Source organism: Neovison vison, chromosome 6, assembly GCF_020171115.1.
Source record: "Neovison vison isolate M4711 chromosome 6, ASM_NN_V1, whole genome shotgun sequence".
Lineage (NCBI taxonomy): Eukaryota > Metazoa > Chordata > Mammalia > Carnivora > Mustelidae > Neogale > Neogale vison.
This window is the reverse complement of record NC_058096.1, coordinates 133,285,572-133,300,177: the sequence shown is the minus strand read 5'-3', so window position 1 is coordinate 133,300,177 and position 14,606 is coordinate 133,285,572. Positions and strand designations below refer to the sequence as shown.

Here is a 14,606-nt window from a genome sequence, read left to right as displayed (position 1 = left end):
AAAAAGTTGCAAAGTACTACAATATTTTTTCCTCTCTCTCTCTATGAATTATTATAATTCTGCTGAATCTTTGAGAGTAAGTGGGTGACCTTAAGACCCTCTGCCTCATATTATGTATATTTCTTAAGAACAAGGACTTTCTCTTTCATAACTACAACACAATGATCAAACTCAGGAAATGTAACATTGATACATAATTATTATGTAACATTCAGTCCATATTAAATTTTTACCTGTTGTCACCCTTTATGTCCTTTACAGGCATTTTTTTTTCCCAATCCAAGATTGTTCATTGTCTTTAACTGCCACTTCTCCTTAGACTGTTTTAACCTCAGTTGGTTCCTTAGGTTTTCTTCGTTTTTTTCATGACACTAATATTTTTGAGGAGCCACAGGTCAGGTGTTTTTTAGATTGTCTCCAAGTTTTGTTTTGTATGATTGTTTCCTCACTATTAGACATAAGTCATGGGATTGGAGGAGGACTACCATAAAAGTGATGTAGTTTTCCCATGCATCACATCAGGAAGTATGTGATATTGGTATAGCCTACCATTGTTGGTTACATCATGTCTACCATGTTTTTCAGTTGTAAAGGTACATTTTTGCCCTCTGTAACTTACAAGTAATGTGTTAGGAGATACTTTGAGACTGTGTTAAAACCTTTTCCCCAACATGTGTCTACCCAATGGTAGCTTCATTTGATGATTATTCCCTCAATCAGTTATTACTATGGTGGTTGCTTGCCAATTTTTTTGCTTGTAATTTTTTGTAGCTGAATGAATCAGTCTTAGAAGATAGATGGTCCTAGTCGACTATTTAACTGTTTGACTTCTCTCAGCATACTTTGAGGGAAGTGTCATTCTACTCCACACCCATTAGAATTAATTCCAGAAAGAATCAGTATTCTATGCTAGCCCTACCTAATGGCACTTCACTTAATGGCTCAATTTTTTTTCCCTCCACAATGAACTCTGTATGTTCAAATGCAAAACCCCTTCAGAAACTTAAACTAGATATAAACATCCTAATGAAATTGTATATACAATATAGGTATTAAGTTCTTAATCTATAGAACTTTTCTCTTCATTAATGTAAATATACATATGCGCAGCTGTAAAATGTTTATAAACTTCCGACTTCCCCACTGGATTTTCATAAACAGCTCTGGTACTTTATTTATAACTAACTAAAAATATTTTCATTTCTTGTCATTAGCTGCATTAATACTAATAATTAGGATACAATCAAATATGAAGATGTAGATTCCCTAGTTGAAGGTTTTCTATTTTATCCAACTTTATTAATCTAAGAGTTAAAAAGTTGTGGTATAGTATTTTATTAGAACAATAATAATAATAATCATAAAATAACATCTGAATTTGTTTTGGATCATTCTTCTTGGCCCTTTCAAATTTTCAAGCTCTTTACTCTCGAACTCTATTCTTTGTGATCATACATTTGTTTACTTGCCAATAGATAAAAGTTTATTAGGGAATAGGATATTTACAGTCTTAAGGTATTTTCCCTCAAATTACCTATAAGCCTCCATGAGGAGGCATTAGTGGGAAGTTGGTGTTTCTCTGAGGAACCGAGAAATCCAATTGTATCACATCTATTATTGGAAAATTATTGGACCAACACCCTCTGGAGCGTTTGCAATATAGTGGGCAATGTAGTAGATGTCCCAAATCAGTACCAAGCCCTTCAGAGTCATCACATAAACCTCAGAAGGGGAACTGGCTAGCTCAAGTCCACAAAGCAAATGGTCAAACTGACACAGAGTTAAGGCCTCTGGGCCTCTTTTGAGGTCAGGGCTTCTCCCAGGATTTTCTGTTACCATAAAGTGGTAAAAATAGATGTGGTTATCCCATATCCTTGAGTCATTTGTAAGTAGTAAATTAAGCATGCACAGTAGGAATGTTTCCTTAGGGAAACAGGATGGCTCCACTTAGGCGTTCTGGAAAGAGGGCCTCAATTGTTGGATAGCTGGGATTTCTAGACACCATGCTACGATTTCCACACAACTTTCCCCTTAAAGGGTCCGAGACTGCAAAGTGATGTAGACACAAGGAGATACTTGCCTAAACTCTTTGATACATTTAAAGTATGCGTTTAAAGTTTCCTGAATTTCTTAGTGTTTCCAGTATGTAAAGTTTCTCCCTCCAAATAGATTGTTCAGTTTTCTAAACATAAAAGCAAGGTTTGTAGTTCCATTCTCTGGAGCACCCCACACAGCGTTTTGTAGATAAAACTGTGCTCTCTGAAGACAAATTGGTGGATACAGGAACTTAGGGCTTGAGTTCGCGTTTTTACCCCATGGTAAATTGTTCACAGGTCTTCATGTTACATGAGTTGGGCTCTGGAGAGTGGAGTGACAGTCTGGACTTGGGGATTTTCATTGAGGGTTTAGAATTCCTGTCATGCGCTGTACCTAGGGCAGGGTTACATGAAACAAAGCCTGGCAGTCCATCGGCCATGTAGCTGTGGTTTGCTACTTAGCCTTGCTGGGGCCCCATTTCTTCATTTCCATCAACAAGAGGAGCAGAGTAAGGTCTGTTCTGTTGGCCTTTCCCAGGTTTGAGGTGAGGAGATACCAGCATAGTAACTTAAAAAATAGCAATCAACTGAGTGAAAATTAAACGAATTAAGTAAAAAATATAAATTAAAACACACAAAAAATAACCTCCTTATGAGTGCACAATGCAGAGTATTACTGTTCCTCTACTTCTGCAGATTCTGAGTTTCAAGTTAGAGGCAATACTTCTTTACTTCATAGTAGCCAAGGAGACTTATTTAACAAGCACTTAAGGAGTGATTTCTATGTACCGGGCATAGGTGAAGCGTTTTACAGTAATAAGCTCACTTAATCCTGATGGCAAGGCTCTGAGGTAGATGCCATTCTGGTTCTAATTTTATAAATGGGGAAACTGAGGCACAGGGCAGTGAAGCAACTTTCCTGAGATCAACTACTAAGTATGGGTCTGGGATTCAAACTCAGACAGTCTGTTAAGAATCCTTACTTTCAGCTCCCTGAGGATGCCGAGGATGGCTGGCTAAGAATATAAAGAGAAGGTGTTCCCTATTCCATTTGAAACCTCATTCAACACGAATTTCTTATTTTTAAACACGTGGACTTCTTTAGAGTAAAAAAAACAGAAATGGAATTGGGACTGGATAATTTTCACGGAGGCCTTCAGAAATGAATTCAACTTTGACATTCAGCTTCTTCTGGGAACATGTAAAATATTTCCAGGCTATCCTGATTTTATCAGGCCAATGTGCTCCCAAGATATTTGAATATTTCTGCATGCCACAAATATTTATAAGGTCGTCCAATGCTTGTATACAAATACAAACAAAATCATCCAGAAATGTTTATGTTCCACTGAATGAAGTCAGTGTGTGAGACAGAAATTCTATCCATGCCCCATATGTTTCAGACTTTTCAGGTCATATCTGGACAACTTTAAACAGTGAAGTCTGAGGTAGTCATGCCAGGTGCTTACAAAACTCCTCCTGAGCTGGGTCAGCAAGATCATCTTCCTTGCATAATTGAAACACTGTAGAAACAAGCCCTTTATTTATTTATTTTTTAAATCAAGTTTCCATTAGTCTGGGGAAAGACATGTTTATATATATATATATATATATATATATATTTTTTTTTTTAAATTCAACTTTTGGAGATATAATTAACATATGACATGATGCACTCATTTTAAACATATGAAGATAGAATTTTAATTATGAGGTTTTTTTTTCTTTTTTTTTTTCCCTCCCTAGGTCCATATCCAGAATGGAGACTTGGAAGGCATTTTGGGAGTTCATCTTTCTTGCAGCTAGTTTTGGCTTCATCAAGTCACAGAGAATTGGTAATGCATTGGATTCTCTAAGCTAAAAATGATGACCTTCCCGGGGACCTATGGTAGTGACTGTCTTAATAGTCACTAGAAGCTTTTAGTCACATAGAAGCTTTATAATCAATGGAAGGGAAATGCTTCTTTTTAGGAGAGCTTAGAATCTAGAAGCTTTTAGGGAGCAGTGGGCACATGATTTTTTTTTTTTCAAAGCTAAGTCTCAAATGACAAAAAAAAAAAAAAGCTATTAAAAAATGCTATACTTCTGAATGCATTACCAGGCTCTCAAATGCTTTTGTAAACACAGACCTATTCTCTTGACTCTGCATTTTGCTTTGTCTCCTTTGGCAGAGCTGTTCTGAGACGTAATTGTCGTCACAAGATGGATCGCTTCACTAAATGCCAGTGACACCTTTGTAATGATTTTGCAGTCATTTTAACAGATTGTTGTGACTTTTCACGATGAAAGTCTCAGGAAGAAAGATTGTTTGAGTAGCCTGAAGCCCAACTGAGACAATATTGAGGTTTAAATATTTATATATAATTATATAGACTGTTATTTGTTGGGGGAAAAAACCAACAACACATGAAGCTCTCTAAATTTTCCCTTCAGTTCTGACTCCCCACTATTGGGAACAGAAACTGTGACAGTCTGTCTCTTCATGTTTCAAATACCTTCTAAAATGACAAAGGGCTGGTAGAGGGGTTAAGAAAAGGAACAATGTATAAAAATGCAATACATCTCTCCAGGTGTACGTCTGGAACCCGTACTTATTTGCCTGGAAAACCGTTCCACAACTGTGCTCTCTCACTCTCCTGATTGGACAGAGTTTTCTCCTGATGGAAAGATCAGGGCAACACTCTTATGTCTGTGTTTATCTCCTCTGAAAGAGATGTAAAGGGGACAAAACACTCAGTCACTCCTACACAGCATTGCATTCTGGAGAGCCAAAGGGAAATAACGCTTAAAGGTCCATCTGCCTTTTCAATAATCATGATTCCACTTGGCTTTATGACCAAGATTAGGCAAACCTCTGAGAAGTGGGACTCTGGAAACTTAAAGTGATTTAGTGTCCCTGGAGCACACCACTCTTTGTCAGCCCTTCTCTGCCTAAACTCTTATAGGGTCTTTGCCTTTCTATAATATAGACTTTTAATTTAATCTTCTTTATGGCAGTCCTGGATGTCAGGAGACCTGGTTTTTAACTGGTCTGTTCTAACCGATTTATGCCTTTCTAGGTCTTGTTGTCCTTATCTGTGAGATGGACAAACTGGATTCATTCTTCTACACTTGCATTTTTCATTTTTTAAAAATAAGTTATTTATTTATTAGAGAGAGAGTGAGAGAGCACAAGCAGGGAGGGGAGTCGAGAGGGGGTTGGAGAGGGAGAAGCAGACTACCTACTGAGCAGGGAGCCCAATGTAGGTTGAACTCGATCCCAGGACTCTGGGATCACGATCTGAGCTAAAGGCAGATGCTTAATGGACCGAGCCACCCAGGGACCCCTATACTTACATTTTTCAATACGGTGGCCATTAGCCATATGTGACTATTTAAATTAGATTAAAATTCAGTAAAAATTTAAATTTATTTTTAATAATGCTAGCTATATTCCAAGTGCTCAATCACCACATGTACTTAGTGGCTATGGTATTGTATTCTATAATCTCATAGGGTTCTTTCTAGCTCTAAAATTTTCTGATTCCCTTATTTGGTTTCATTAATGTTCAATATTTCCATTCTTATAAGAGATATCTTCTCCCTTTGTCCCTCCCTCTCTCCTCCCTTCTTTTCCAAACATTTCCTTCCTTGAAAATTTTTTTGGGTAACTATGTTAGATACCTGAGTGATGGACAAACAAACAAAAGATAGGGTGTCTGTCTGCACAAAGCCCACTGTCTAGTTGGGGAGATTGCTATTAGTTGAATAAGCACATTGATGAATGTTACATTAAAAAATGGGAAAAATGAACACGATTCTATGAGAATTTATCAAAAAAAAAAAAAAAAAGAAAGAAAGAGAGAGAAAGAAACTCAGCAGATATCCAGCCTTGGCCTGAGCCATGGAAGATGCTGGAACATAATGACACTGGAGTTTTTTCAGTCAAGGCAAGGGGGCCAGGTACTTGTGACACCATATGATCGACCATTGGCCACCAAGGTGGTATAAATTTCCAGGTGTCTCCAGATGTGGTTGCTCTGCTCACTACAGCCACGGACAGGTCTCTAGACAAAGTGTCAGAGGGGAGCAGTTAACCGTAGCAATGGTAGCAGCTGGGGCACAGGTGTGCCAGCCAGCAAAGATCTAGGTGGGGCAACAACACATCCTCTACTGGTCAAAAGTATTTTCTTTTATTAAATTTAAGGGATGGGTGGAGGGCCATAGTCAGGGATCTCACTGAAGGGATCAGATATCTGTTGGAATGAAACAGAGGGGCTGGTGAACAAGGGTAGATGGTGGCCATGAGGAGACAAAGGAAGATGACGATACGCTTAGGCTGTGCATATTAGCTATTGTCAAAGAGCTGTGCAGGCGGATCTGTGGGCTGTGAAGGCAACAAGTGGGGAGAGAGAGAGTCACAGCTGGTAGCTGTCAATTTTGTGCTGTTTTATCTTGAACTGACTCTCTTCTCCAGTCTGCAGGGAGGCCTCCGTGGGAGATGTCGTGTTTCTAGTGGACGCCAACATCAACCCCCAACATACCCGCAGCGTGCGGAACTTCTTGTACATCATGGTAAACAGCTTCAATGTCAGCAAAGAGTCCGTCCGCGTGGGGCTGGCTCAGTACGGCGACCAGCTCCACTCCGAATTCCTACTTTCCTCTTACCCCCGCAAAAGCGATGTGTTGAAACAAATTCAGAGCTTTCAATTTAGGCCTGGGGGCCACAGGTTGGGCCTGGCCCTGCAGGTCCTTCTAGATGAGCACTTCCAGACAACAGCAGGGAGTCGGGCAACCCAGGATGTGCCTCAGGTGGCCATGGTGATCAGCAGCAGCCCCACTGAGGACCGTGTGCGGGAAGCCGCCGAGGCCCTGAAGAGGGCCGGCGTCCATATTTTTACCGTTGGTGTCAAAGATGCAGTTTTGGCGGAGCTCAAGGAGATTGCGAGCAGTCCGGAGGAGAAGTTCTCTTCTTTTGTTCCCAAATTCTCTGATCTGGGCAGTCATGCTCAGAAGCTGCGGCAACAGCTGTGCAATACTTTGGCAAAGGCAGCTCCACCTGCTGATGACGGCTTTCCAGGTACAGAGAATTTCAATTTCCCCTTCTTGTTTCTGATCTAGAAGTCACAGGACTCAAAGCGTTATCTCTTCTTCATCTCTCCCACTATCCTTATTTTCCATATGTGTGTATGTTGAATTTTAATATTACAATCTCACTAAACTATCTGTACTCAAAGCTCCTCTCCAATCATTAACCAGAGACTTAGCAACTTTTTTTTTTCTTAAAGATTTTTATTTATTTATTTGACAGAAAGATCCTAAGTAGGCAGAGAGGTCGGCAGAGAGAGAGAGGGTAAGCAGCCCCCCCCCCCCCCCCCCCCCCCGGCAAAGATCCCAATGTGGGACTCGATCCCAGGACCCTGAGATCATGACCTGAGCTGAAGGCAGAGGCTTAACCCACTGAACCACTCAGGCATCCCGAGACTTAGCAACTTTTTAAATAAATCCTGTGGGCCATATGCTGGTTTTCTAAGCAGATGTAATGGAAGTTGTTTTTGGAGAAAGAATATTTGTTCTTAGAATGATATTCTTCCTGGATTAACTTATCCATGTTGCCTGGGTGGGGGGCTGAGGAAGAGAGAGCAGCAGTAGACCCTCCAGGAAGCTTGCTTATTTTATTGCCACTGTGTTGGTATAAAGTATTGGTTATGAGGATGAATTTAAGGAAAAGTAAGGTCTGGGCTCAAATCCCAGTCCTCCACTTCTTAACGGTGTCAATTCGAACAAGTTACTTTATCTCCCTGAATCTAAATTTTCTTCCTAGGGTGGTAGTACCTGCCTCAGAGAGTTGTTGAAGTCATTAAATAAAATTATGTAAGTCGGGTGCTTATCCTAGTGTTCAGCCCATCAGAGATGATAGCATTATGGCCATTAGCCATGATAATCTAACTGTCATTAGCTTTGTACTCCTGTTGGTGGTGATGGGGTAGAGACTTGCAGAAATCCTTTAGGAGTTTATTACTTAATTTTATGAGAAAGCAAGGAACTTTGATCAGAGGAAGAGAAGCTTGCTGGTGGTTTTCATCAATATGCATAAGAGGATAGAGCCTTCATTACTTATTCATTATTTTGGCATTTCTACATAAGGTAGGTAAATTGGAAGTAGTGTTGAAGCTTTTTACCCATTTGTTGCTGCAGGTGTGTGGTTGTTGCTGCAGGTAGTATTGCATTTGTACAGCCAAATCATATACCTTGTTTTTGTGTATCACTCTAGGGTTTACAAAAAGGTTTTAAATACCTAGTAATACTAAAAACCATTTGCTTGGTACTATACTATTTGACAAACTTGTTTACATTGTCCTTCTGACTGATAGATACATATGCAAGGTGATTCTTTGTTAGACCCATGGGATGTGTATGATATGTAGGGTAATTAGTATTTACTTTTACATGGATATGTGAGGCAACTGGTATTATTATTTGCATTTTTTAGGTGAGGAAACTGAGAGCAAAGGTAACATAACTGGATGGCACAGCTAGGATTTGGTCCCAGGTTTTTAAGACCAGATCCATTCCAATAGGACAAGTGTTGTAGATTGCATTCCCCAGAAGCAGAGCTTGAGGCAAGGATTTGTATATACATTATTTATTATGGAAGAGCTCCCAAGAGATTGGTAAGGATGTGGGGGGGGTGCAAGACAGAGATGTAGAGGAAAGAAAGGAAGAATGTAATCTCAGGCAAGCGAAGGGTAGTTTTAGCTTGATTCTACAGGAGAACTCAGGAATATAAATTATGCTTCAGCTAGGCTTTCATATATAGTAGGCAAAGCAGCTCCAACAGCTGAAGGGAAGTTCTCCAATGAACAGTGTACAGAAATGGTGAAAAGGAATTCAAAAGAACCTGGGCAGAGCACAAATAATGTCTGCTACAGTAGATTATCTTATTTTATCCTCAAAACAACCTTTTGAGAGTGTGAGGGCTGGTATAAAGATTTCAGTGCTGTAGAGAAGAAAACCGAGTCTTTGAAAGGTGGTTGATAAAGGTAGCTCTATGTGGTGGAGCTACAATGATGTATATAATGAAACACAGGACACATTCCAGCTTTCTGGCCTGTTGGTACCAGCATACTTGTAGAGATGAAGTTTATTTTCACTGGAAAGAGGAAAACTCCTTTCTCAGCATACTGCTACATATACTACATATACCTTTAAAGAAGGGGTTTTCTTCTTTATGAGATTCAAGGGATGTCCAAGTGAGTTTCAAGATTGGACATATCAGTAGAACAAGATAGAACCCTCGGGAGATGATGGAGTTGAGGGAAGGAAAGGCACAGGGAATGTTATTACTTCTCTGAACATTATCATTTAGGGTGTCTGAAGGCCATAGAGTATAGTCTGATTGGCCCTACTCTCCTTTCTGTATACCATTCTGCCCCATTAGTTCCAAGAATTTTGAGTGACTCCAAGATTTTGTCTTCCTTCTTGCAGCTTGCAGAGAGGCAGTCCTAGCAGACATTGTCTTCCTAGTAGACAGCTCAACCTGCATTGGACCCCAGAACTTCCAGAAAGTGAAGAACTTCCTTTATTCTGTGGTTTTGGGGCTTGACATCACCAGTGACCAGGTCCGAGTGGGACTTGCTCAGTATAATGACAACATATACCCAGCCTTTCAGCTGAACCAGTACCCTCTGAAGAGTGTGGTCCTGGAGCAGATCCAGAATCTTCCCTACCGTACAGGAGACACAAACATAGGAAGTGCCCTGGAGTTTATGAGGATACGCTATTTGACTGAGGCAGTTGTCAGCCGGGCCAAGGACAGGGTTCCTTAGATAGTTATCCTGGTGACAGATTGGGAGTCAAATGATGAAGTCCAGGAGGCAGTCAACAAATTAAAAGAATATGGAGTCGTTATGTATGTGGTAGGGGTCAATGTTCAGGATATCCAGGAATTGGAAAAAATAGCTAGTGAGCCATTTGAGAAGTATCTCTTCAACATCGAAAACTTTAACACCCTTCAGGATTTCTCAGGAAGCATTCTTCAGACTTTGTGCTCCACAGTGGAGGGTAAGATAAAAGGTAAGAAGGGGTGTCAAAGCCTAATATTCTGACCAGGACACCTAAATACAGTATGAGCTAGGACACACTGAGTGTAGTGGGAGGGCAGGAGAATGAGCTGGCTGCCATCACTGGAGAACCTGGGGGGACTTCCTAGGTGAAGGAACCTCAGAGCTGGGGGTTGAACAATGAGCACAGTCTTCATGGGTAGAAAAGGATGTCTTGCCATGTTGTCCAAAGGAAGTCCAGAAGACCTATGTTCTTGATCCTGCCTGTGCCACTTTCTAGTTAGCTGAGTGTGGACAAGCAGCTTTACTTCTTCACATTAGTGTTCTCATCTGTACAGTGAAGATAATAACACTTGCCTAGTAGGATGGTTTTTGGAGACTAAATGAAATGAGTATAAAAATAGCTAACACAAAATAACTCCTCCATATATGTCTATTTCCCTTGCCTCTTCCGTTGGTGGAAGAAGAGTAGGCAAGAGGTGCTTTAGTGTAATAAAACAGACAACAAAGGCAGCAGGGTGCAAGAGGGAGAGAGTCTTGTGAAAGGCTCACATTGAGGAGGTGAAGTAGAATATGTACATTGTTACATAAATACAGTACCTCTCCCTCTTATATTTCCTGCATCATTGTATTCAGTTTTCATGAGATCTTGATTTGATTTACTTCCTCTTCTCTGTCTTTGCCTTCTTCCTCCTCTCTTCAATTCCAGAATTCTCCCAGGTTTATGCAGATGTAGTCTTTCTTGCCGACACCTCACAGGACACATCATGGGCCACTTTCCAGTGGATGCAGAATTTCATCTCCAGAGTGGTTGACCTCCTGGATGTTGGCAGGAACAAGTACCAGATTGGGCTGGCTCAGTATGGTGGTCAAGGTCATACTGAATTTTTACTCAATACCTACCAGACCCGGGATGAGATGACTGCTCACATCCGTGACCACTTTTTACCCCGAGGTGGCTCCAGAAGGACAGGCAAAGCCCTGCGATACCTTCATCAGACCTTCTTCCAGGAGGCAGCAGGAAGCCGGTTTCTCCAGGGTGTTCCCCAGTATGCAGTGGTCATGACCTCAGGCAAATCTGAGGATGAGTTCTGGGATGCTGCACAGAAATTGAGGGAGAAAGGCGTGAAAGTCATGTCTGTGGGTGTCCAGGACTTCGACAGGAGAGAACTGGAGGGGATGGCAACCCCACCCCTTGTATATGAGATGGAAGGACAAGATGGAGTCAGACAGTTGATGCAGGATGTGGGTGTGGTGATCCAAGGGACCAGGCAGCCTGGGTTTGGGATTGCATCTGAGAAGGAGCCTGTATTAGGTAAGATTTTGTCCCTACATGTGTCAGTCACTGGGAGGTCTCAGAAACTCTGGGGGAGAAAAGAAAAAAAGAAACTCTGGGGAAGAGCAGAGAAGGGGAGAATTCTGGATTCCTCAGTACAGGGATACCAGCACCAGTGGATGGGGAAGAGGAGGTGGCATGGGCTTTCCTCAGGCACATACCATGTATTAGTTAACTACGATCACAGTGAGGCTGCAGAAGAAGCCATCCAAAAAGTCAGTGGCCAAAAGAATCATTTATTTTTGCTGATCGGCTGGGGATCAACTGATCTTTGTTGGGCTCAACTGAATGGTTTTGCTGATCTTCCCTGGGCTTTTTCACAGATTTGAGATTTGGCTGAGGGTTGGTTGATCTACATTTGGCTCTGCTCCATAGCTCTCATCTTCCTCCTGTAATTATTAGGCTAGTTTGGGCACATTATTTCCATGGTAACTGCAGGGGTGCAAGAGAGAAAACCTAATTACATAAGCACTTTTAAAACCTCTGCTTCATCATCTGCTAACATCCCATTCGCCAAGCAATTCATATAGTCATGTCATCATCAATGGAATAAGAAAGTATATTTCTCCCATGGAAGTGAGATGTAGGGAGTTAATATCTCTGAACAATAATTCAAGTTACCATATGCCTTTTCTAGGAGAAGGAGAATTCAGACTTCTCCCCAAAGAAGCTGGTATTCAAAATGCTCAAGGGAGGTGTTATTAACATTTTGAGGGAGACATTCATAGTGTAGGATTGTACTATGCACTGTCAGAGGTCTAGCATTCCTGGTCCCTGCCAACAGCATCTCCAAGGACAATTCAAAACATTCCCATATATTTCAAAATGTCCCCTGGGGATGAGAACCATTGAACCTTATGTCCTGCTAAGTCCCTTTATATGTTCTAACCATTAGCCAAACTGAACCACTCACCATTTGCTCTATATGTGCCATACTTTCCCACCACTATCTCTGTCCTTGAATGCATTAGACCACCAGCCTAGATGCCCACAGGCAAAACTTCATCCTTTAGTTGTTATCTTCTTGGCAGAGCTTCTGGTTGATCTTCACAACAGAAATGATAAATCCCTTCTTTCTCTGAATTTTCAGAGCTCTGCCCAGACCTCTCAACATGTAGAGCTTGAAAGTCCTTTGCATTTTATAGTCAGAGAGACCAACACATGTGAGACAAGACGAGGAAAATCCAAGCACAGATAATAAGGAACTAAGAAGCACCTTAAAGACATTACATTAAGTTGAAGTAGAATAGAAGGGGCGTGGGAAATGGAGAATCTGACCTGGGCAGAATTGTGTTTGTCCATCAATAATATATAGGGAAAAGGGAAGAGCCTTCTTGGTAAGGGGAAGACCTTTAGTAAGTGGAAAGCGGAAGTGGAAACAGTCTGGATAAATGTGGAAGAAAATGAAAAAATGGAGCCGATTGGAGGAGGGGGAGGGTAGTGAGAGGTAATGAGAGGTAGTGAGAGATGAGACTGATGAGGTAGGATGGACCCCAACGGTCCTAAAGGACCTGGGAAGTAACTGTAGGCTTTTAGGCAGGAAAAATAACATGACCAAAATGGTCTTAAAGGAAGGCTTCAAAAGGCAGGCTGAGTTCCACACGACACCTCAGACTCAGAAAGACTGTAAAGCTGAGCTGTCATTTATCCACATATGGAGGAGTTACTTGGGTCAAGAGCAATGCTCACTCTGATAATGAGGAAAAGGAATGAATCTTGAAGACTACTTGAAAGAAAAATACAGTTGACCCTTGAACAACTCAGGAGTTAGGGGCCCTTACCCCACCCCCACAGCTGAAAGTCTCCATGTAAATTTTGACTTTCCCCAAACATAACTACTCATAGCATACTGTTGATCAGAAAGCTTACGGATAGCTTAAACAGTGGATTAACACATTTTTGTATGTTATATGTATCATATACTGCATTCTTCAATAAAGTAAGCCGGAGAAGAGAAAAATGCTATTAAGAAAATCATAACAATGAGAAAATACTTTTATAGTACTGTACATACATTTATGGCAACAAATCCGCATACAGGCAGGCTGAGCCAGGGCTGCACAGGTTAGGCTTGGCATGGAGATGGCGATGTCCTACAGCCTGGTGGTTTCCAGTTGGTGGAGGCAGCTGCCAGGAGGGCCTGTGGCTGGTGGCAGTAACCTTGAGGTGTAGTATAGCTGCCCTATTGGCCTGGGGCTGTAGCACTAGCCTGTGGACATGGGCAGATGTGGCCCGCCATGAGTGCACTGGCTTCTGGAAAGTGGAGGGGAGGAGCACCACAATGGAAAGGAGTCTGTCTGAGACCCTGGTGAGTGGAGAGCCAAGTGGGAGGGTGTGGGTACACCAGGAGCTCAAGGTTTCCTGCCCAGTGCTGTCCCTGACCTCTAGGCATGTTCCTCTGCTTCAACCCAGCCTCCTGCCCCAACCCTGGCACTTTACCCAACCACCCCATGGGCACACAGGGCATCCTGCAGCCCTACCGAGTCCCAGGGCCCCAGGGGCTGCTGACAGCCTTGGCGGGCCTCCCTCGTACTCAGAAGATAGTAGGCACCTTTGATTGTGTCCCTAGAGACTTGGGTGGGCAGTTGTAAATAAATGCCTTGTGGCTTTTGGTGCCAACTCTTAAAAAGAAATCCCGTGTGTATAAGAGGACCATCATAGGGCAAACCCATGTTGGTCGAGGGTCATCTGTAATAGCACTTGGTACCAGCAGATGAAGGAAGGGAGAAGTCAAAGATGCTTTGGAGTTTCTATAGAACATGTTTTAGATTTGGCAAAATCAGGGGGCAACACTCTTCAAATCTAGGATTATTTGAGGGTCTTTATAAAAAAGGGAAATCACAGGATCGTGAGAGGCCAAAGGTGAGTCAAAAGGTGATTATTGTCTCTCTAAACATTTTTTTAAAAAAGATTTTATTTATTTATTTGACAGAGATCAGATGTAGGCAGAGAGAGAGGAGGAAGCAGGCTCCCCGCTGAGCAGAGAGCCCGATGCAGGACTCGATCCCAGGATCCTGGGATCATGACCTGAGCTGAAGGCAGAGGCTTTAACCCACTGAGCCACCCAGGCACCCTCTCTCTAAACATTATTTACCAGGACTCCACTCTCTATACCTTGGCTTCAGCCTTTTGCATGGGTGATTTTGGTTCTGTGTTAGGGAGGTTTCTGTTCTCATATGTATGTGGACACAG

The 14,606-nt window shown here is 41.8% G+C and overlaps 1 protein-coding gene across 1 annotated transcript in view; it reads left to right on the top strand.

Annotated features, from left to right (window-relative positions):
• The window catches only part of LOC122910132 (collagen alpha-4(VI) chain-like), a 113,058-nt gene that overhangs the window by 6,863 nt on the left and 91,589 nt on the right, over positions 1 to 14,606 (top strand). The window contains exons 2-4 of the mRNA XM_044254832.1: positions 3,783 to 3,871; positions 6,493 to 7,095; positions 10,788 to 11,393. Coding sequence (XP_044110767.1) covers positions 3,796 to 3,871; positions 6,493 to 7,095; positions 10,788 to 11,393 — 1,285 coding nt within the window. The 5' untranslated portion in view covers positions 3,783 to 3,795. The remainder of the gene's footprint in view (positions 1 to 3,782; positions 3,872 to 6,492; positions 7,096 to 10,787; positions 11,394 to 14,606) is intronic.